Source organism: Lucilia sericata, unplaced genomic scaffold (genome assembly GCF_015586225.1).
Source record: "Lucilia sericata isolate MDLA Ls3-8-SP2 unplaced genomic scaffold, ASM1558622v1 Contig000346F_arrow, whole genome shotgun sequence".
NCBI classification, from domain to species: Eukaryota; Metazoa; Arthropoda; class Insecta; order Diptera; family Calliphoridae; genus Lucilia; species Lucilia sericata.
In genome coordinates, this window is record NW_023994366.1 from 114,722 (window position 1) to 138,296 (window position 23,575).

Sequence of the window (23,575 nt, forward strand, 5' to 3'; positions counted from 1 at the left end):
GTATCCCCTAGTAATCTAGTGGGTAATCAGTTGTAGCTAATTTCGATCTTGAACGATCTCTAGAACTACTGGGTTTATCGTTTCAATATAATAAATGTGTGTAAATTGTTTATGAAATATGCATGTGTGTGTATGAATCAAACTAAATAAGTTGATGACTATGTATGATGATATCTAAAGTTAAATATTATATATATAATATATACAAAGAATATATAAAATAACTACATCTCTATTATATTTATTGCACAAATGAAATGAAGTATATAATATTTGTTTAATATCTATGTAAATACTTATATACATATGTATATGTATGTGTAATTGTGTATATGAACTAGTAGCTGGAGACAATTTCATTTCATTTTGTAATTTAGTTATAATTAAATAACTTGAGAAAATTCTACAAAATTTTACCCACTGGGCATATAATATTTATGTACAGGCAATAGGGTAAACAGTTTATGACAAAATTAATCTGATGAGTGTTTTGGTTTAGTTGAGTTCTAGTTCTGTTAGAGTTGAGTTCTACTTGAACTCTATTTGAATTCTATTTAAGTCCTATTTTAGTTCTATTTGAGTTACAATTGAGTTCCACTTTAGTTCTAGTTGAGTTCTAGTTTAGTTTTAGTTGAGTTCTACTTGATCTCTAGTTGAATTCTAATTAAGTTCTAAATGAGTTCTAGCTGAGTTCCAGTTGAGTTTTAGTTGAGTTCTAGTTTAGTCCAAGTAAGTCCTACCTGTCTATTTGAGTTCCATTTGAGTTTTATTTGAGTTCTATTTGAGTTCTAGTTGTGTTCTATTAAGTTCCATTTGAGTTCTATTTGAGTTCTAGTTGAGTTCTATTTGAGTACTATTTGAGTTCTATTTGGGTTATATTTGTTCTATTTGAGTTATATTTGAGTTTTATTTGAGTTCTATTTGAGTTCTATTTGAGTTCTATTTGAGTTCTATTTAAGTTCTGTTTGAGTTCTATTTGAGTTCAATTTGAGTTCTAGTAGAGTTCAGGTTTTCGAGTTCTTTTTCAGTTCAATTTGAGTTATATTTGCATTCTAGTTCTGTTCTGTTCTAGTTCTGTTCTAGTTCTGTTCTAGTTCTGTTCTAGTTCTGTTCTAGTTCTGTTCTAGTTCTGTTCTAGTTCTGTTCTAGTTCTGTTCTAGTTCTGTTCTAGTTCTGTTCTAGTTCTGTTCTAGTTCTGTTCTAGTTCTGTTCTAGTTCTGTTCTAGTTCTGTTCTAGTTCTGTTCTAGTTCTGTTCTAGTTCTGTTCTAGTTCTTTCTAGTTATGTTCTAGTTCTGTTCTAGTTCTGTTCTAGTCCTGTTCTAGTTCTGTTCTAGTTCTGTTCTAGTTATGTTCTAGTTCTGTTCTAGTTCTGTTCTAGTTCTGTTCTAGTTCTGTTCTAGTTCTGTTCTGTTCTGTTCTAGTTCTGTTTTAGTTTTGTTCTAGTTCTGCTCTAGTTCTGTTCTAGTTCTGCTCTAGTTCTGCTCTAGTTCTGTTCTAGTTCTGTTCTAGTTCTGTTCTAGTTCTGTTCTAGTTCTGTTCTAGTTCTGTTCTAGTTATGTTCTAGTTCTGTTCTAGTTCTGTTCTAGTTCTGTTCTAGTTCTGTTCTAGTTCTGTTATAGTTCTGTTCTAGTTCTGTTCTAGTTCTGTTCTAGTTCTGTTCTAGTTCTGTTCTAGTTCTGTTCTAGTTCTGTTCTGTTCTGTTCTAGTTCTGTTTTAGTTTTGTTCTAGTTCTGCTCTAGTTCTGTTCTAGTTCTGCTCTAGTTCTGCTCTAGTTCTGTTCTAGTTCTGTTCTAGTTCTGTTCTAGTTCTGTCTAGTTCTGTTCTAGTTCTGTTCTAGTTCTGTTCTAGTTCTGCTTCTAGTTCTGTTCTAGTTCTGTTCTAGTTCTGTTCTAGTTCTGTTTTAGTTCTGTTTAGTTCTGTTCTAGTTCTAGTTCTGTTCTAGTTCTGTTCTAGTTCTGTTCTAGTTCTGTTCTAGTTCTGTTCTAGTTCTGTTCTAGTTCTGTTCTAGTTCTGTTCTAGTTCTGTTCTAGTCTGTTCTAGTTCTGTTCATTTAGGAAAGAATGTGTAAATTTTTGTTAAAAATAATACAAATGTACTTTTATAGAGCTAAAATTAATTTAATGATTATGTAATCAAAATTGTAACCACAATTGTAACTTAAAAGTATTAATAATACTAATACATAATAATAATAAATAAATTCTGTTCTAGTTCTGTTCTAGTTCTGTTCTGTTCTGTTCTGTTCTGTTCTGTTCTGTTCTGTTCTGTTCTGTTCTAGTTCTAGTTCTGTTCTAGTTCTGTTCTAGTTCTATTCTAGTTCTGTTCTAGTTCTGTTCTAGTTCTGTTCTAGTTCTAGTTCTGTTCTAGTTCTGTTCTAGTTCTGTTCTAGTTCTGTTCTAGTTCTGTTCTTCTGTCCTAGTTCTGTTCTTGTTCTGTTTCTCTAAAAACTTTTGTTTGTTTTGTTCTTCACTGTTTCAGCTACTGCCTTCCTGCCTGCAATTTGCCTGAATTTGATTTAGTGTTTAATTTCATTAGAACATCAATAAATCAATATTTTTATTATAATAATATTAAGACATTTATTTAATATAATAATTATTAGTAGAAAATTACAGATCTCTATTGTATATAATACTTACATACGTCTCTAATTAGTAATAATATGTATGTGTGTGTGTGTGTGTAATTTGAATACTTTACTTTATATGCAAATAATATGCTATTAATTTTTAAATGAAATTAATATGATTTAAATAATTTGTTCTGTTGTTAAAAGGAAAGAATTTAAATAGACAAACGAGTGCTAAGAGAATGATATAAAGATTAAATAATTTATTTTAAATAGATGTACTAAGAAAGTAATTTGTGTGAATTTAAATCATAGAAATTCTGGTCTAAAACTGATACAATTTGTGGCACTTTAATAGCGCACCATTAGAAACAATTTAAGCTTCAGTGTAATGTTTATGATAGTTTAATAGTTTTTCTATAGATAGTTAAATTTTTATAAAAATTTAATGATTAGTTTAGAAGTTCTATAGAATTTAACATTTCATTTACAATTTATAGCCCTAGGCGTATGAGTGTTATGAATTAAAAAATTTTCATAATATCAATCATACGCTTAAGAACATGGTTTTGATTTTTATTACAATTTTCGCTTCTTTAAAATTGGTTGGTTTTGTTATACATTTCCTTAAAACTTTTAAAGTCTCTTAGTTTTTTTCTCTAAATATTAACAATCTATGTTATTTGTTATGTTATCAATATGTTTAAAATCAAATATTCAAATTCAAATCATATCAAATATATATGAAATAAAAGCAAAAATATAATATAATATTTATACAGAATCAGACAGACAGACCTCCATGTTTGTTCCCAATCACCATAACAAAACATTTATAAGGGTGTCCTTTACAGGATTACCTTAAAAAAAAACTACAAAATATTTCAATATTTTTCTAATAACTTTCCATTTTGTCCCAAAATGTTAACAATTTAATAAATTTAATAACAAACCAATTGCCATGGGGTAGGGACACCCTTAGGCAGTGTCTCTATCCTCGAATGTATTTAAAGAAAATTTATATTTTGTTATTTTGATTTCATCTTTTCCTGCTTTCAACACAACCCCAACCTTGTTTTCCGAAAACCACTAACATTTCTAGTGACAATTGCTGGGAGGAATGAAAAATAAAAACATAAAATTTAAATATGGAAAATATAAGATTTCCTTACTTACACACATTCACACATAAAAGCTGATACAGCAATTTTTATGTAATACATACATACGTTTCTATCCATCCCTAGATCCCTGCTGTCTGCTGTAACATTTATGTGGAATCTTTTTTACTATTAACATAAAGAATTTTATCTATTGCTACAATAGATGATATTGAGTGATAATAATAATCATCATCAATAACAAAATAAACAATCCAAAATTTATGATAATGACTGGCCATATTAAAGAGCTTTTTTTGGTGTAGGTTACAAAGAAATCGAAGATTCTGCACTCTATAGAATTACTATAGATTAGAAAAAAAGCTTGGACTATCAGCACTCGATTGACTATAGACTAGACTATAGAGACTATAGACTAGACTATAGACCTAGACTATATACTAGACTATAGGACGATACTATAGACTAGACTATAGACTAGACTAGAGACTAGACCTATAGACTAGACTATAGACTAACTATAGACTAGACGATAGACTAGACTATAGACTAGACATAGACTGACTATATACTAGACTAGAGCCTAGACTATAGACTAGACTAGAGACTAGACTATAGACTAGACATAGCCTAGACTATAGACTAGACTATACTAACTATATAGACTAGACTATAGACTAACTATAGACTAGACGTTAGACTAGACTATAACTCAGCTATAGACTAACTATAGACTAGACTTAACTAGACTATAGACTAGACTAAGACTAGACTAAGACTAGACTATAGACTAACTAGACTAGCCTATAGACTAGACTATAGACTAGACTATAGACTAGACTATAGCACTGACAGACCTATAGACTATACTCTACTATAGAACTAGACTAGACTATAAGACTAACTGACTATAGACTAGACTAGACTAGAGACTCTACTAGACTATAGACTAGACTATAGACTAGACTAAAGACTAGACTATAGACTAGACCTATAGATAGACTAGACTATAGACTAGACTATAGACTAGAATAGACTAGACTAGACTATAGACTAGACTAGACTATAGACTAGACTAGACTATAGACTAGACTAGACTATAGACTAGACTAGATATAGACTAGACTAGACTATAGACTAGACTATAGACTAGACTATAGACTAGACTATAGACTAGACTATAGACTAGACTATAGACTAGACTATAGACTAGACTATAGACTAGACTATAGACTAGACTATAGACTAGACTATAGACTAGACTATAGACTAGACTATAGACTAGACTGTAGATAGACTATAGACTAGACTATAGACTAGACTATAGACTAGACTATAGACTAGACTCTAGACTAGACTATAGACTAGACTATAGACTAGACTATAGACTAGACTATAGACTAGACTATAGACTAGACTATAGACTAGACTATAGACTAGACTATAGACTAGACTATAGACTAGACTATAGACTAGACTATAGACTAGACTATAGACTAGACTATAGACTAGACTATAGACTAGACTATAGACTAGACTATAGACTAGACTATAGACTAGACTATAGACTAGACTATAGACTAGACTATAGACTAGACTATAGACTAGACTATAGACTAGACTATAGACTAGACTATAGACTAGACTATAGACTAGACTATAGACTAGACTATAGACTAGACTATAGACTAGACTATAGACTAGACTATAGACTAGACTATAGACTAGACTATAGACTAGACTATAGACTAGACTATAGACTAGACTATAGACTAGACTATAGACTAGACTATAGACTGAATAGACTAGACTATAGACTAGACTATAGACTAGACTATAGACTAGACTATAGACTAGACTATAGACTAGACTATAGACTAGACTATAGACTAGACTATAGACTAGACTATAGACTAGACTATAGACTAGACTATAGACTAGACTATAGACTAGACTATAGACTAGACTATAGACTAGACTATAGACTAGACTATAGACTAGACTATAGACTAGACTATAGACTAGACTATAGACTAGACTATAGACTAGACTATAGACTAGACTATAGACTAGACTATAGACTAGACTATAGACTAGACTATAGACTAGACTATAGACTAGACTATAGACTAGACTATAGACTAGACTATAGACTAGACTATAGACTAGACTATAGACTAGACTATAGACTAGACTATAGACTAGACTATAGACTAGACTATAGACTAGACTATAGACTAGACTATAGACTAGACTATAGACTAGACTATAGACTAGACTATAGACTAGACTATAGACTAGACTATAGACTAGACTATAGACTAGACTATAGACTAGACTATAGACTAGACTATAGACTAGACTATAGACTAGACTATAGACTAGACTATAGACTAGACTATTGACTAGACTATAGACTAGACTATTGACTAGACTATAGACTAGACTATAGACTAGACTATAGACTAGACTCAGTAGCATACTATATACCAGACTAAGAGTCTAGACTTAAGAGTTTAGTATATGTATATTAGACTATGGACTAGATTATATTTCAAGCTTTAAACTAGACTAGACTCCAGACTATAGACTACAGTATACAATTCATAGGCAATACTATTGACTCGATGGTCAAAAAATTAAAACATATTGAAATACGGTAAATTCAAAAGTAAATCTAAAATTATCCTGGCAACTTTCTTTTCAATATAAAATTAATTTAAATTTCGCAGTTTTCCTTCTTCGCCATGTTTTCTTCTAAATTCAGTTGTTTTAAAATTCAAACAAATTATGACCACACCAAGGAAACGAAACTACAGAATATTTAAAAGAAAGAAATCAGCAACTTCTAGAGAAATGTTTAATATTAGAATAGAACAGCCCCAAAAGAGACAACCAAATTCAAACAATGATGAGTTACCGCAGCAACCAATCAGCAGGGAAACATATCAGCTAAAAGCAAATAATACATCCCTAATAACAAGTAATAGTGTTGAAAAGGATTTTCAGCAGTTGGACACAAAAGACATAAACAAGCCTGTGTCCACTTCACATACTATGGATTCTATAAAATCAGCAGCTCCTTTAGGCAATAAAACCAAACAACGGCCCCAAAGTGCCCCAAATCGTTCCCTTAAATCTACCGGTTTGAATCCCTTAAGCAACACACCAAAATCGGCCCGCCTGCCTGCTTCTACCAAATGGAAGTCACCTTTCAATAGCTTTGTAACAAAAGGAACGCGGTCTCGTTTACCTTCACACTCTCAGCAAGCGTCATCAGAATTTGCCTATGATCTGTCTCGTGATGAACTTAAATTTGTGGGAAAATTTTCGAGACCTATGAAACCATTGCCGGAAGCTGAACGCCATTTACTTAAAAATGGTCAGAGGAAGGAATACTTAACACAAAGATATGAACATTCTCCAGTGATTAAATACAACTATCCAGAGGCAACCTCGTGGCGTATTGGATGGTTGCAGAAGATGCAAAAATAATTTTGATAACTTAAAGAATGTTTAGAATTATAGAAATTAATGTAAACTCAAGTTTAGAATAAAGACTTTTTGTAAAAGAAATATAACAAGTTTTAAAATATAAATTAAAAGTTATCGCAAAATGCATACTGGAGTCTAGTTTATTGTGTGAACTATAGTCTTGTCTATTATCTGGACTATGTTATATACTTTAGCCCAGACTATAGTGCAGTCTGTATAATCTTTAGTTTAGTCCATAGGACTAATTCAATTTTATTTCTGTTCTAGTTCTGTTTTAGTTCTGTTTTAGTTCTGTTTTAGTTCTGTTTTAGTTCTGTTTTAGTGCTGTTTTAGTTCTGTTTTAGTTCTGTTTTAGTTCGGTTTTAGTTCTGTTTTAGTTCTGTTTTAGTTCTGTTTTAGTTCTGTTTTAGTTCTGTTCTAGCTCTGTTCTGTTCTAGTTCAGTTCTAGTTCTGTTTCTAGTTCTGTTCTAGTTCTGTTCTAGTTCTGTTCTAGTTCTGTTCTAGTTCTGTTCTAGTTCTGTTCTAGTTCTGTTCTAGTTCTTTTAGTTTATTTTAGTTCTGTTCTAGTTTTGTTCTGGTTCTGTTCTAGTTCTGTGCAAGTTCTTTTCTAGTTCTGTTCTAGTGCTGTTCTAGTTCTGTTCTAGTTCTGTTCTAGTTCTGTTCTAGTTCTGTTCTAGTTCTGTTCTAGTTCTGTTCTAGTTCTGTTCTAGTTCTGTTCTAGTTCTGTTCTAGTTCTGTTCTAGTTCTGTTCTAGTTCTGTTCTAGTTCTGTTCTAGTTCTGTTCTAGTTCTGTTCTAGTGTTCTAGTTCTGTTCTAGTTCTGTTCTAGTTCTGTTCTAGTTCTGTTCTAGTTCTGTTCTAGTTCTGTTCTAGTTCTGTTCTAGTTCTGTTCTAGTTCTGTTCTAGTTCTGTAGTTCTGTTCTAGTTCTGTTCTAGTTCTGTTTTAGTTCTGTTCTAGTTCTGTTCTAGTTCTATTCTAGTTCTGTTCTAGTTCTGTTCTAGTTCTGTTCTAGTTCTGTTCTAGTTCTGTTCTAGTTCTGTTCTAGTTCTGTTCTAGTTCTGTTCGTTCTGTTCTAGTTCTGTTCTAGTTCTGTTTTAGTTCTGTTCTAGTTCTGTTCTAGTTCTATTCTAGTTCTGTTCTAGTTCAGTTCTAGTTCTGTTCTAGTTCTGTTCTAGTTCTGTTCTAGTTCTATTCTAGTTCTGTTCTAGTTCTGTTCTAGTTCTGTTCTAGTTCTGTTCTAGTTCTTTCTAGTTCTGTTCTGTTCTAGTTCTGTTCTAGTTCTGTTCTAGTTCTGTTCTAGTTCTGTTCTAGTTCTGTTCTAGTTCTGTTCTAGTTCTGTTCTAGTTCTGTTCTAGTTCTGTTCTAGTTCTGTTCTAGTTCTGTTCTAGTTCTGTTCTAGTTCTGTTCTAGTTCTGTTCTAGTTCTGTTCTAGTTCTGTTCTAGTTCTGTTCTAGTTCTGTTCTAGTTCTGTTCTAGTTCTGTTCTAGTTCTGTTCTAGTTCTGTAGTTCTGTGCTAGTTCTGTTGCTAGTGTCTGTTCTAGGTCTGTTCTAGTTCTGTTCTGTTCTGTCTAGTTCTGTTCTAGTCTGTTCTGAGTTCTGTGCTATGCTGTTGGTCTGTTCTAGTTCTGTTCTAGTTCTGTTCTAGTTCTGTCTAGTTGTCTAGTTCTAGGTTCTGTGCTACGTCTGTCTAGTCCTGTTCTAGTTCTGTTCTAGTTCTGTTCTAGTTTCTGTTCTAGTTCTGTTCTAGTTCTGTTCTAGTTCTAAGAAGGGGGGAGAGATGTAAAGAGAATGAGGAGAAGAGTCAGTTCTGTCTAGTTCTGTTCTTAGTTCTGTTCTAGTTCTGTTCCTAGTTCTGTTAGTTCTGTTCTAGTTCTGTTCTAGTTCTTGTTCTAGTGCTGTTCGAGTTCTGTTCTAGTTCTTGTTCTAGTTCGTTCTAGTTCTGTCTAGTTCTGTTCTAGTTCCTGTTTCTAGTTCTAGTTCTGTTCTAGTTCTGTTCTAGTTCTGTTCTAGTTCTGTTCTAAGTTCTGTTCTAGTTCTGTTCTAGTTCTGTTCTAGTTCTGTTCTAGTTCTGTTCTAAGTTCTGTTCTAGTTCTGTTCTAGTTCGGTTCCTAGTTCTGTTCTAGTTCTGTTCTAGTTCTGTTCTAGTTCTGTTCTAGTTCTTCTGTTCTTAGTTCTGTTCTAGTTCTGTTCTAGTTCTGTTCTAGTTCTAGTTTTGTTTCTAGTTCTGTTCTAGTTCTGTTCTAGTTCTGTTTTAGTTCTGTTCTAGTTCTGTTCTAGTTCTGTTTTTAGTTCTGTTCTAGTTCTATCTAGTTCTTTCTAGTTCTGTTCTAGTTCTGTTCTAGTTCTGTTCTAGTTCTGTTCTAGTTCTGTCTAGTTCTTTCTAGTTCTGTTCTAGTTCTGTTCTAGTTCTGTTCTAGTTCTGTTCTAGTTCTGTTCTAGTTAGTTCTAGTTCAGTTCTATGTTTCTGTTCTAGTTGCTGTTCTAGTTCTGTTCTAGTTCTGTTCTAGTTCTGTTCTAGTTCTGTTCTAGTTCTGTTCTAGTTCTGTTCTAGTTCTGTTCTAGTTCTGTTCTAGTTCTGTTCTAGTTCTGTTCTAGTTCTGTTCTAGTTCTGTTCTAGTTTAGTTCTAGTTCAGTTCTAGTTCTGTTCTAGTTCTGTTCTAGTTCTGTTCTAGTTCTGTTCTAGTTCTGTTCTAGTTATGTTCTAGTTATGTTCTAGTTCTGTTCTAGTTCTGTTTTAGTTCGGTTCTATATTTTAGTCCAGTTCCCCTGAAAAATCTTTGATCTTGAATAAAAACAATTTTTTATTTTCACCAAATCTTTTATTGGCTAAATACTCGTTTAATTTCTTTAATTATTTATAAATTATTAAACAATACTTTATTAAGTTTATTTTTTTGCATATATTTGCAGTTTAAATATTTAACACACACACACACATTAGTTATTTATCAATAATAATAATTCGTTTTATTTGTTTTAGGGGTTTATTATTGTTAATATATAAAAATAGCTTTATTTACTAATTACTTCACATTTTTATTAATTTATACAATCTTTTTTTACTTTAGATTTTGTGCAAATTCTTTACATAGATTTTTCTTTATAATTCATGATGATTTTCAATTTGGAAAAATAGCAAAAACTACATAAAATGTTAAAATAAATTATTAAAAATTTGTTCTTAGAAATGAAAACAATTTATATGAATTGAAAACAGAAAAATTATTACAGTAAAACAGCCTCAGTTTCAATTATTCATTTTTTGGGTTTTGTTAAATAAAACATATAATTATTACAAAACAAGGAACAGTTTTGGAAAACGGTTATAATAATCCAGTTTATTTGGAAGAAAAAACACAAAACTGAAAATAATCTCATTTAGTTAGTGTAAATGCTAAATGAGATTATTTTCCATTTCGCTGTTTTAGTACAAATTGACAGGATTTCTTATAAACTTTATTAAACAGTTGATAATTGTTAAGGATTTTAAACAAATTAGAAAAGTTGTTCAAGTGCAAGGAAAAAAAACAAAAAACTATTTTCAAAATCATTTTAAAATTGATTTATTAGAAATTATCTTTAGAAAAGAAATTTTAATCTTTTCGTTTTTATATAAAATTATTTTTAAAGGTACAATTAAGAAGTTTTTTTATTTATTATAAAAAATTAAAAAGGAAATAGCTAGAAAAAATATATGTATATAAACTTAACACAATGACATGACAAAAAGGAAACAGTTTAAAAACTAACTGTTGAAATATAACACGCGGTTTGTTTTAGTTCTAAATAAATCGCCGAAAAGCTAAGACCTGTTATAGAAGAGCAGACTGGGAAACTTGTTGGTTGGGGTAAAGTCCATTTGTATCTTTAACCTTGTTTACAGACAATTTCTTTTTCAAAACTTTTAGGAAATTTCAATTATTGTCATTATATATCAAACAAAAGGATTTATTCATTAGGTTTATTCTTAAGCTTAGTAGAAGTAGTAGAAGAGGAAGAAGAGGGGGAAACATCTGTTTTATCAAGTCATATCATTTTATCTTTAGTATTGACTTGATTTGTTTTGGTGTTAGGTGGTAATGTATTTGGTGGTGGTGTTGTTGATGGCATGATATCAGTTTTAGGTAAAATTTTATCCTTTTGTTTCTCAGCTGCCTCTAAGAGTACACTTTCCTGTTTGGTGTTGGCCGCCGCCTAAAAAAATAGAAAGCCATTTATTAAAAATATTAACCAAAATGTTAGCTAACTTATCTTACCTCTGTTTTTAGCACATTTTTCTTATCGATCTCATCTAGATTGAGTGCATTTTCTTTTATAACTTTAGCACAATCTTTAAGATCTTCTGTGTAGATGGTACTCGCTGTTTTCTGTTGCTTAGTACTGTTCTCATTAGCTTGCATTTGTTCTGCTACTTTTTTAGCTCCTTCAGCTTCTTTTATACTTTTGGCAATAGCTTTTCAATTTTCTCTTCTGCCTCTATGATTTCTTCTTTCTCCAAGAGAATAATCAATTCTTCCAATTGTTTTTCATTAAGTTTTACATTTTCACGGCCAATGGCTTCGACGACCTTTAGGAAAAGAAAAGTAATATGAGTTTTAGGTTTTACTAGAAGAAACTTTATAAAATTGATTGCAGTTTAGTTCAGTTCTAGTTCATTTCTAGTTCAGTTCTAGTTCAGTTCTAGTTCAGTTCTAGTTCAGTTCTAGTTCAGTTCTAGTTCAGTTCTAGTTCAGTTCTAGTTCAGTTCTAGTTCAGTTCTAGTTCAGTTCTAGTTCAGTTCTAGTTCAGTTCTAGTTCAGTTCTAGTTCAGTTCTAGTTCAGTTCTAGTTCAGTTCTAGTTCAGTTCTAGTTCAGTTCTAGTTCAGTTCTAGTTCAGTTCTAGTTCAGTTCTAGTTCAGTTCTAGTTCAGTTCTAGTTCAGTTCTAGTTCAGTTCTAGTTCAGTTCTAGTTCAGTTCTAGTTCAGTTCTAGTTCAGTTCTAGTTCAGTTCTAGTTCAGTTCTAGTTCAGTTCTAGTTCAGTTCAGTTCTAGTTCTAGTTCAGTTCTAGTTCAGTTCTAGTTCAGTTCTAGTTGAGTTCTAGTTCAGTTCTAGTTCAGTTCTAGTTCAGTTCTAGTTCAGTTCTAGTTCAGTTCTAGTTCAGTTCTAGTTCAGTTCTAGTTCAGTTCTAGTTCAGTTCTAGTTCAGTTCTAGTTCAGTTCTAGTTCAGTTCTAGTTCAGTTCTAGTTCAGTTCTAGTTCAGTTCTAGTTCAGTTTCTAGTTCAGTTCTAGTTCAGTTCTAGTTCAGTTCTAGTTCTAGTTCAGTTCTAGTTCAGTTCTAGTTCAGTTCTAGTTCAGTTCTAGTTCAGTTCTAGTTCAGTTCTAGTTCAGTTCTAGTTCAGTTCTAGTTCAGTTCTAGTTCAGTTCTAGTTCAGTTCTAGTTCAGTTCTAGTTCAGTTCTAGTTCAGTTCTAGTTCAGTTCTAGTTCAGTTCTAGTTCAGTTCTAGTTCAGTTCTAGTTCAGTTCTAGTTCAGTTCTAGTTCAGTTCAAGTTCAGTTCTAGTTCAGTTCTAGTTCAGTTCTAGTTCAGTTCTACTTCAGTTCTAGTTCAGTTCTAGTTCTGTTCTAGTTCAGTTCTAGTTCAGTTCTAGTTCAGTTCTAGTTCAGTTCTAGTTCAGTTCTAGTTCAGTTCTAGTTTAGTTCTAGTTCTGTTCTAGTTCTGTTCTAGTTCTGTTCTAGTTCTGTTCTAGTTCTGTTCTAGTTCTGTTCTAGTTCTGTTCTAGTTCTGTTCTAGTTCTGTTCTAGTTCAGTTCTAGTTCAGTTCTAGTTCAGTTCTAGTTCAGTTCTAGTTCAGTTCTAGTTCAGTTCTAGTTCAGTTCTAGTTCAGTTCTAGTTCAGTTCTAGTTCAGTTCTAGTTCAGTTCTAGTTCAGTTCTAGTTCAGTTCTAGTTCAGTTCTAGTTCAGTTCTAGTTCAGTTCTAGTTCAGTTCTAGTTCAGTTCTAGTTTAGTTCTAGTTCTGTTCTAGTTCTGTTCTAGTTCTGTTCTAGTTCTGTTCTAGTTCTGTTCTAGTTCAGTTCTAGTTCAGTTCTAGTTCAGTTCTAGTTCAGTTCTAGTTCAGTTCTAGTTCAGTTCTAGTTCAGTTCTAGTTCAGTTCTAGTTCAGTTCTAGTTCAGTTCTAGTTTAGTTCTAGTTCAGTTCTAGTTCAGTTCTAGTTCAGTTCTAGTTCAGTTCTAGTTCAGTTCTAGTTCAGTTCTAGTTCAGTTCTAGTTCAGTTCTAGTTCAGTTCTAGTTCAGTTCTAGTTCAGTTCTAGTTCAGTTCTAGTTCAGTTCTAGTTCAGTTCTAGTTCAGTTCTAGTTCAGTTCTAGTTCAGTTCTAGTTCAGTTCTAGTTCAGTTCTAGTTCAGTTCTAGTTCAGTTCTAGTTCAGTTCTTGTTCAGTTCTAGTTCAGTTCTAGTTCTGTTCTAGTTCTGTCTAGTTCAGTTCTAGTTCAGTTCTAGTTTCTAGTTCAGTTCTAGTCAGTTCTAGTTCAGTTCTAGTTCAGTTCTATTTCAGTTCTAGTTCAGTTCTAGTTCAGTTCTAGTTCAGTTCTAGTTCAGTTCTAGTTCAGTTCGTAGTTCTAGTTCAGTTCTAGTTCAGTTCTAGTTCAGTTTCTTGTTCAGTTCTAGTTCAGTTCTAGTTCAGTTCTAGTTCATTCTAGTTCAGTTCTAGTTCAGTTCTAGTTCAGTTCTAGTTCATGTTCTAGTTCAGTTCTAGTTCAGTTCTAGTTCAGTTCTTAGTTCAGTTCTAGTTCAGTTCTAGTTCAGTTCTAGTTCTGTTCTAGTTCAGTTCTAGTTCAGTTCTAGTTCAGTTCTAGTTCAGTTCTAGTTCAGTTCTAGTTCAGTTCTAGTTCAGTTCTAGTTCAGTTCTAGTTCAGTTCTAGTTCAGTTCTAGTTCAGTTCTAGTTTCAGTTCTAGTTCAGTTCTAGTTCTAGTTCAGTTCTAGTTCAGTTCTAGTTCAGTTCTAGTTCAGTTCTAGTTCAGTTCTAGTTCAGTTCTAGTTCAGTTCTAGTTCAGTTCTAGTTCAGTTCTAGTTCAGTTCTAGTTCAGTTCTAGTTCAGTTCTAGTTCAGTTCTAGTTCAGTTCTAGTTCAGTTCTAGTTCAGTTCTAGTTCAGTTCTAGTTCAGTTCTAGTTCAGTTTCTAGTTCAGTTCTAGTTCAGTTCTAGTTCAGTTCTAGTTCAGTTCTAGTTCAGTTCTAGTTCAGTTCTAGTTCAGTTCTAGTTCAGTTCTAGTTCAGTTCTAGTTCAGTTCTAGTTCAGTTCTAGTTAAGTTCTTGTTCACTTCTAGTTCAGTTCTTGTTCTGCTTTAGCTATAGTTCTGTTAATTTTAGTCTATAGTATTTAAATCTGTCTATTGTCTAGTCTTTACCAAAACTCACCTTAAGCACTTCATCCACAGATATGGCACCATCTTTGTCAGCATCCAATTTACTTAAAACATTTTCAATTTGTTTAAGTCTTGACTCGTCTGAGGTTTGTTTCAACTGCAAAAAAAAAATAACTTATTAGATGCACTAATTTTCATTACTAAACCAAACTCCCACCCACCTTCTTAATAGTCTGCACCAATTCATCGATTTGCACAATATCCTGTTGACGACGTTTGGCTTCCTCTTGCTCCTTGGTCAGCTCTTCCCCAATCAGATCCTGAGCCTTGACCTTGTGTTGTTTTTCCTCCAAATCCGTTAGCACCTTGTCCAATTGACCAATCATACTATTAACCTTTTTGAATAGCATTTTGGCTGCACGACTTTCATGGACGGGCTCCTGTACAACTTGACGCACTTCACGTAGTTCTTCAACATCTTCTTTGTATTCTTCCAGTTCAGTTTTGAGATCTTTAATGGTTTCCTTTTCGACCACCATTTTCTTATCGGTGGAGAGAGTTTTCAAGGCTTCCGATAAGAGTTCTACATCCTTGGAGGAAATAGATTTCTCTTCTTCATCCTTAGCCTTGGCGGTTTCAGCCTCCTTAGCGGTTTGTGCTTCAGTGAGCACGGTTGAGACAATAGGTTTCACTCTTTCCAATGGTGGTACTTGATCGGTAACATCCTTGGCGCGATCTATAAGCTCAGCGCTGACATCTTCAATGAGTTTAGCCTTATCGAGCATATCCTCCTTTTGAGCCTTAGCCTTGGCTTCTTGCCTTTCCTCTTCGCGTTCTTCTTGGATTTTGCGCACTTCCTCTTTGATAATTTCCAATTTGACTTTGTTATCGATTTTGCCTTCACGTTCACCAATGGCGGCCTTAGTTTGATTGGCCAACGAATCGGGTAATACTCTAAGGGTTTCCTTAAGCTTATCGGTGGTAATGGAATCATCCGAAATCGATATTGCTCTCGAGAGCAAAAGCAAAGTGGGAGGTACTTTTTCATTTAGCGATAAGTCGATCCATTCTTGTAATTGTTTTTGCATACGCTCCTTAGTCAGGCCATAGGCACGCATGCCACGAGCCTTGCAGGCCTGCTGTAATTCCCATAAATCCAGAGAATTAACACCCTCACGTTCTATGACACGATCATCTGCGGCTAATGAACGTAATTTCAAACGCAATTGGAATCTTAGTAGATTCGAGGTACCCACTGTATTCAACTCTAGAACCCTACACAAGGCCGACAGTTGTTCGCCGCTGAGAGAATCCAAAGTGATTTCATCTTCAAAGCGTTTGGCAAACTTTATAATGTCATCATTGGATACCTGCTCATTGGGATCCTTGATCTTTTGAAAGAATAATTCAAACTGTTTGGCTTCCTCACTCTTGTGCTCCTTATGCTGAACAGTCATTTCATCCAAGGTCTTTTGCAAGAATTTGGCCATTTCCAAACGCACTTGCAAAGCCTGTTTTAGTTTATCCTCCCTTTCCTTGCTAGTTTGGAATGTGGATGGCAACATGCCGGGGAAAAATTTTATAAACAAAGGCAGAGCCAATTCCATAAAAGGAACTATAATAAATACCGAGAATGGTATCAAACGGAACACATCAGAAGTGGTGCGCACCAAAAGCTTATTTTCTCTTCTGGTCAAAGTTTTGCCATTCAGCACACGCCACAGCAACTTGCGGCAAATGTTGATATCGATAAATAGCAACCGGAAACCATGATAATAATGTACAATCTCCTCCCAAATGCGGGTCTTTAAAGGTTTCTTAATGGCAACCGGTTTTTGGGTGGCCTCCACCACTTTATTGTCACTTGCAGCTGCTGTTGCAGCAGTGGCTTCTTTAAGTATTTCTTCGACTTTTTCCTTTTGTTTATTTTTCATATTTTGCACGGTTACCTCAACTTTGGAGGAAGGTTGTTCGTAAAGGCCTTGACCCAAACGGAAATACCGACTACTGTGATAACTGTAGGGTAAAGGCACCGATGTTAGGTGACGTTGATTTTGCTGTAAAGTGTGATAATCATGACGGACTGCCACTGTAACAGCCGGTAGATATTGATGATGTGATAGTAGTGTATGTCGACTGACATAGCTGTGTGGTCCATGTGGATCAAGGCGATATTTTAGCGCAAAATGTGAACGATAATGTGCTGAGGAATCTGAAAGTTTCAAAAAAGTATTGATATATTTGAAAAAACAATCAATTTATTAAAGGAGTGATTAATTGTGTGTATTATTCATGCATGAAATATATACTAGTTCTGTTCCAGTTCAGTTCTAGTTCTGTTCTAGTTCTGTTCTAGTTCTGTTTCTAGTTCTGTGTCTAGTTCTGTTCTAGTTCTGTTCTAGTTCTGTTCTAGTTCTGTTCTAGTTCTGTTCTAGTTCTGTTCTAGTTCTGTTCTAGTTCTGTTCTAGTTCTGTTCTAGTTCTGTTCTAGTTCTGTTCTAGTTCTGTTCTAGTTCTGTTCTAGTTCTGTTCTGTTCTGTCTAGTTCTGTTCTAGTTCTGTTCTAGTTCTGTTCTAGTTCTGTTCTAGTTCTGTTCTAGTTCTGTTCTAGTTCTGTTCTAGTTCTGTTCTAGTTCTGTTCTAGTTCTGTTCTAGTTCTGTTCTAGTTCTGTTCTAGTTCTGTTCTAGTTCTGTTCTAGTTCTGTTCTAGTTCTGTTCTAGTTCTGTTCTAGTTCTGTTCTAGTTCTGTTCTAGTTCAGTTCTAGTTCTGTTCTAGTTCTGTTCTAGTTCTGTTCTAGTTCTGTTCTAGTTCTGTTCTAGTTCTGTTCTAGTTCTGTTCTAGTTCTGTTCTAGTTCTGTTCTAGTTCTGTTCTAGTTCTGTTCTAGTTCTGTTCTAGTTCTTTCTAGTTTCTGTTCTAGTTCTGTTCTAGTTCTGTTCTAGTTCTGTTCTAGTTCTGTATCTAGTTCTGTTCTATTCGGTTCTAGTTCTGTTCTAGTTCTGTTCTAGTTCTGTTCTAGTTCTGTTCTAGTTCTAGTTCTGTTCTAGTTCTGTTCTAGTTCTGTTCTAGTTCTGTTCTAGTTCTGTTCTAGTCTCTGTTCTAGTTCTGTTCTAGTTCTGTTCTAGTTCTGTTCTAGTTCTGTTCTAGTTCTGTTCTAGTTCTGTTCTGTTCTAGTTCTGTTCTAGTTCTGTTCTAGTTCTGTTCTAGTTCTGTTCTAGTTCTGTTCTAGTTCTGTTCTAGTTCTGTCTAGTTTCTGTTCTAGTTCTGTTCTAGTTCTGGTTCTAGTTCTGTTCTAGTTCTGTTCTAGTTCTGTTCTAGTTCTGTTCTAGTTCTGTTCTAGTTCTGTTCTAGTTCTGTTCTAGTTCTGTTCTAGTTCTGTTCTAGTTCTGTTCTAGTTCTGTTCAGTTTCTAGTTCTGTTCTAGTTCTGTTCTAGTTCTGTTCATTCTGTTCTAGTTCTGGTTCTAGTTCTGTCTAGTTCTGTTCTAGTCTGTTCTAGTTCTGTTCTAGTTCTGTTCTAGGCGTTCTAGTTCTGTTCTAGTTCTGTTCTAGTTGTTCTAGTTCTGTTTCTAGTTCTGTTCTAGTTCTGTTCTAGTTCTGTTTCTAGTTCTGTTCTAGTTCTGTTCTAGTTCGGTTCTAGTTGTTCTAGTTCTGTTCTAGTTCTGTTCTAGTTCTGTTCTAGTTCTGTTCTAGTTCTGTTCTAGTTCTGTTCTAGTTCTGTTCTAGTTCTGTTCTAGTTCTGTTCTGTTCTGTCTAGTTCTGTTTAGTTCTGTTCTAGTTCTGTTCTAGTTCTGTTCTAGTTCTGTTCTAGTTCTGTTCTAGTTCTGTTCTAGTTCTGTTCTAGTTCTGTTCTAGTTCTGTTCTAGTTCTGTTCTAGTTCTGTTCTAGTTCTGTTCTAGTTCTGTTCTAGTTCTGTTCTAGTTCTGTTCTAGTTCTGTTCTAGTTCTGTTCTAGTTCTGTTCTAGTTCTGTTCTAGTTCTGTTCTAGTTCTGTTCTAGTTCTGTTCTAGTTCTGTTCTAGTTCTGTTCTAGTTCTGTTCTAGTTCTGTTCTAGTTCTGTTCTAGTTCTGTTCTAGTTCTGTTCTAGTTCTGTTCTAGTTCTGTTCTAGTTCTGTTCTAGTTCTGTTTCTAGTTCTGTTCTAGTTCTGTTCTAGTTCTGTTCTAGTTCTAGTTCTGTTCTAGTTCTGTTCTAGTTCTGTTCTAGTTCTGTTCTAGTTCTGTTCTAGTTCTGTTCTAGTTCTGTTCTAGTTCTGTTCTAGTTCTGTTTCTAGTTCTGTTCTAGTTCTGTTCTAGTTCTGTTCTAGTTCTGTTCTAGTTTGTTCTAGTTCTGTTCTAGTTCTAGTTCTGTTCTAGTTCTAGTTCTGTTCTAGTTCTGTTCTAGTTCTGTTCTAGTTCTGTTCTAGTTTCTGTTCTAGTTCTGTTCTAGTTCTGTTCTAGTTCTGTTCTAGTTCTGTTCTAGTTCTGTTCTAGTTCTGTTCTAGTTCTGTTCTAGTTCTGTTCTAGTTCTGTTCTAGTTCTGTTCTAGTTCTGTTCTAGTTCTGTTCTAGTTCTGTTCTAGTTCTGTTCTAGTTCTGTTCTAGTTCTGTTCTAGTTCTGTTCTAGTTCTGTTCTAGTTCTGTTCTAGTTCTGTTCTAGTTCTGTTCTAGTTCTGTTCTAGTTCTGTTCTAGTTCTTTCTAGTTCTGTTCTAGTTCTGTTCTAGTTTGTTCTAGTTCTGTTCTAGTTCTGTTCTAGTTCTGTTCTAGTTCTGTTCTAGTTCTGTTCTAGTTCTGTTCTAGTTCTGTTCTAATTCTGTTCTAGTTCATATCAGATCCTGTTCTCATCTACATCAGTCCTTCTCTTTTCTTTTTTAATGTTAACTATTAGAACTTAGTTGTCAAAATTAACTAATCTTTTTTATTTTTACTCCAACATTTTGTTATCAAATGGTGTTGATATGATAAATTTACTTTTAGATTAAAAAAGATTAAGACGTCCACATAAGCCAAGTATTAAAATAGTAAATAATAAAAGTGTTAATTTGTTTAGGTTAATAAATAAAATAAATAAAAAGAAATATATAATAAACAATATTATAAAATAAAAAAAAAATATATATAATATAAATTAATAACATAATACCAAAAGAGCACAAATTAAATGTACTTTTACCTTAAATATAAACAACTATACAAAACAATAATTCCCCTTAAACAAAACAAAAAGGAGAGACGTCAATTTGTCTAACCAAGTCTAATTGTTTAAAAGAAAATTAATAACAAAAAAAAATTTTGCAAATTTTTTCATAAAACAAATTGCTTTAAATAAGAATATTAAATAGAAAATATTAAAATATTAAAAACATTTTGAAAAGAAAAATATATTTTCAATTATTGTTTTTCCACCACAAAATCGAATATTGCGTCATGTTTGAAAATAGGTTAAAGATAATTTTTAACAAAATCTTAAAATGATTACAAATGTCGCACAATTTTATGTTTGAAATTTGTTAAAAACAAATTTCATTATAATTATATTTATGGAATCATTTAGTATTTATCTTAAATTTTTGTTATTAATAATGACAAATAATGCTTTCTTTTTCGTGTGTTTTAAATACAAAATAGTGCATTAACCTAATTTTCAAATAATTTCACCTTCGTTCAGATCAAGTTTAATTTTAATTGTTGTATTCAAAAACAAAAAACATTCGTGAGCAGTTGCCAAAAAAAAAATTAAAGAAGGAAAATGTAAAACACAACGTAATTCAGTGCAAAAATTTCACAATCAATTGTGTATTAACAATCTCTTTGTTAAGATATTTTTTGGGAAAAGCGTATGTCTAAAATTAATGACTTTTGTATTCCCTATAGATTTACAAAGAAGAACAATAAAATATAGAGTTACATAGCTGCTAAGAAAAAAACAAAGGAAGGGAAAAAGGATAAACAAGACATTGTTAAACAATTCTAGTTCAGTTCTAGTTCAGTTCTAGTTCAGTTCTAGTTCAGTTCTAGTTCAGTTCTAGTTCAGTTCTAGTTCAGTTCTAGTTCAGTTCTAGTTCAGTTCTAGTTCAGTTCTAGTTCAGTTCTAGTTCAGTTCTAGTTCAGTTCTAGTTCAGTTCTAGTTCAGTTCTAGTTCAGTTCTAGTTCAGTTCTAGTTCAGTTCTAGTTCAGTTCTAGTTCAGTTCTAGTTCAGTTCTAGTTCAGTTCTAGTTCAGTTCTAGTTCAGTTCTAGTTCAGTTCTAGTTCAGTTCTAGTTCAGTTCTAGTTCAGTTCTAGTTCAGTTCTAGTTCAGTTCTAGTTCAGTTCTAGTTCAGTTCTAGTTCAGTTCTAGTTCAGTTCTAGTTCAGTTCTAGTTCAGTTCTAGTTCAGTTCTAGTTCAGTTCTAGTTCAGTTCTAGTTCAGTTCTAGTTCAGTTCTAGTTCAGTTCTAGTTCAGTTCTAGTTCAGTTCTAGTTCAGTTCTAGTTCAGTTCTAGTTCAGTTCTAGTTCAGTTCTAGTTCAGTTCTAGTTCAGTTCTAGTTCAGTTCTAGTTCAGTTCTAGTTCAGTTCTAGTTCAGTTCTAGTTCAGTTCTAGTTCAGTTCTAGTTCAGTTCTAGTTCAGTTCTAGTTCAGTTCTAGTTCAGTTCTAGTTCAGTTCTAGTTCAGTTCTAGTTCAGTTCTAGTTCAGTTCTAGTTCAATTCTAGTTCAGTTCTAGTTTAGATCTAAAGATATTCAATAACAGAAGTTTTAATTGAACAATTGAAAACGGCAAAAATTTTTTAAGAAATTTAAATTTTGGCACAAACATTTAAATAATAATAAATACTAACACAAACCAAATGATTTGTTATCAAATTTAAAACAAGAAAAACTACAAAAAACTAAATTATAAATGAATAAGCACAAAAAACATAAATTGATAAGCGCTAATTTGCAGACTTGACAAATTTTATTTTCGAATTAGACAGAACAACACAAAAAAACAGCAAAAGAACAGGCAAAAAAGCAAAACAAATAACAGATGTTTGTAATAAATATTCAATGACAACTAACACACTAACAAAAGGAGAAGGATAAGAAAATTGTAGTTATATTATTTATATATTTTTGTATTATTTTTATTAATAATTAATCTTTAGTAATTTACATGTAATTTGACAGTCCGATTTAAAAATCTCTGAACCGGCATATGGTCTGGCAACTCTTTTGACTTTGGTAATGTTATGACAAAAAAACAATAACAAAACAACAAACTCTCACACACACGTCATTCTTATTTTTTTTTTTATTTGTTCTCGTCAAACACGAACATGTTTTGTTGTTGTTTTTTACGTATTTTTTATTTTCTTACAATGGAAAATTTTCTTTTACACGAAAAATAAAGTCTGTAGATTTTTTTGAATAAAATAAACAATTATTTTTTTTGGATTTGTACTTACATTTCTTTGAGGGCAGAACCATGTGTGTGGTAATACCACTTTTCCGGTAGTTTTTGACGAAAGTATTCATTTTGTTGTTTTTTATTTGTTGCAATTTATTCAACCCGTTTTTAAGGATTTGCTTTTGTTTTTATGTTTTAGAATAGCTAGCTGAAAAATTAACACAAACAATTTTAGAAAGGAACAGTTGGCAAACAATTAGAAAATTGATTTTTCCAATAATATTATTTTCACATAAAATTTTAATTCTTATAAGAAAAACTGGCTTAGAAAACTTTCTTTATTTAAATTTATTTTGTTATTGGTATTAAATATTTACACTTCACTAATTTCAATTTATTATTTATTGTATTACACAATCGTGCTTAAAAATTGCACAAAGTATGACTCGTCTGTTTTTTTCTACACAAAAAACACACAATACCAACGGTTTAATATCCCTTAGACACCCTGTATATATTTTTTCACTGGTGCTGCTTTTTTGAAATCAACTCTCGTGAAATTTTCACTTTCCATTTACTGATTTATGTTTGATTACCTTATTATCTATAATAAATTTAATAATTTTTAGCTTTTTCACTTGTATTTTGCATTAAATTTTATGTAATTTCGTTTGCACTTGTATTATTTTTATAATTTTTAAGTCGTTTTCGTAGAAACTTCGTGATTTTTTTCTTATTATTGTTGTGAATTCTTTTCTTGCAAGAGGTTGCTTGCTTCTTTTTTTCTCAAATACTTTTGTCCGAATAAAAAAATTTAAATAATCTTCTGTTTTACACTTGATCCGATGTTCTCAAAGATTTTTTATTTTTCTTTTTGTCTACGTTTTGATGGAGAGAGTGGTGGAAATAAATGACATGTTGTGTGGGGAAATATTGCCAGATGTTAAGGTTTTGTTTGTTTCCCAAGGTACTTAACACAAGCAGAGATGGAGAAGTTATTACTTTTTTCATAGTATTTAGGTATGTACTACTTTTCGAACAAGTAGTTACTTATAGTAGTTAATGTACAACCTAGACTAGACTACAGACTAGTCTATAAACTATACTAGACTATAGACTAGGCTTTAGCCCAGACTACAGACTAGACTATAGACTAGACTATAGACTAAACTATAGACTAAAATATAGACTAGACTATAGACTAGACTATAGACCACACTATAGACAAGACTATAGACTAGACTATAAACTAGACTATATACAAAACTATAGACTAGACTATGAACTAGACTATATACAAAACTATAGACAAGAGTATATATAAAACTATAGACTAGTCTATAGTTTTGTATAACAGATTTTTTGTAGAAAATGTATTTGTAATAGAATATTTTATGTAATGTTGCGTATAATATTTTTTTCTATACAAAGTATTGTAAGTTGAAATTTGTATGTTATGTATACGTTTTTCGACAGTTTTTATATAAAATATTCCATAAGAAATGTTGTGTATAACGATATTTTCTAAATTAAAAAAATCTCTACAATATATTTCTCTATAAATTGTTTTGCATATAACTTTTTGTATGACAGTTTTAAGTATAATAGTATTTTGTATACACAACTTATTTATAACATTGTTCTTTATAGAAAACGATTTTTAAATTATATATCTTTTCCGTAATGAGTTCCCCACAATTTATTATACTTTCCCGG

General features: G+C 32.4%; 2 protein-coding genes across 2 annotated transcripts; one reads left to right on the forward strand and one right to left on the reverse strand.

The window, feature by feature from the left end:
* Positions 1 to 6,377: 6,377 nt before the first annotated feature.
* LOC119603915 lies at positions 6,378 to 7,290 on the forward strand. The gene has a single exon (XM_037956200.1). The coding sequence runs from the start codon at positions 6,482 to 6,484 to the stop codon at positions 7,184 to 7,186; it is 705 nt and encodes a 234-aa protein (XP_037812128.1). The 5' UTR covers positions 6,378 to 6,481; the 3' UTR covers positions 7,187 to 7,290.
* Positions 7,291 to 10,733: 3,443 nt separating this feature from the next.
* On the reverse strand, positions 10,734 to 22,751 carry LOC119603896 (mitochondrial proton/calcium exchanger protein). Its single transcript, XM_037956177.1, is given in 7 exon segments — positions 10,734 to 11,380; positions 11,443 to 11,639; positions 11,642 to 11,753; positions 14,576 to 14,680; positions 14,745 to 16,735; positions 21,918 to 22,067; positions 22,456 to 22,751. Coding segments are annotated over 6 exon segments (2,643 nt in total). The 5' UTR covers positions 21,988 to 22,067; positions 22,456 to 22,751; the 3' UTR covers positions 10,734 to 11,212.
* Between the last annotated feature and the right edge of the window lie 824 nt (positions 22,752 to 23,575).

Bases quoted from the DNA above. Each gene is read 5' to 3' on its own strand.
- LOC119603915 (XM_037956200.1), top strand. From the start codon at position 6,482: ATGACCACACCAAGGAAACGAAACTACAGAATATTTAAAAGAAAGAAA.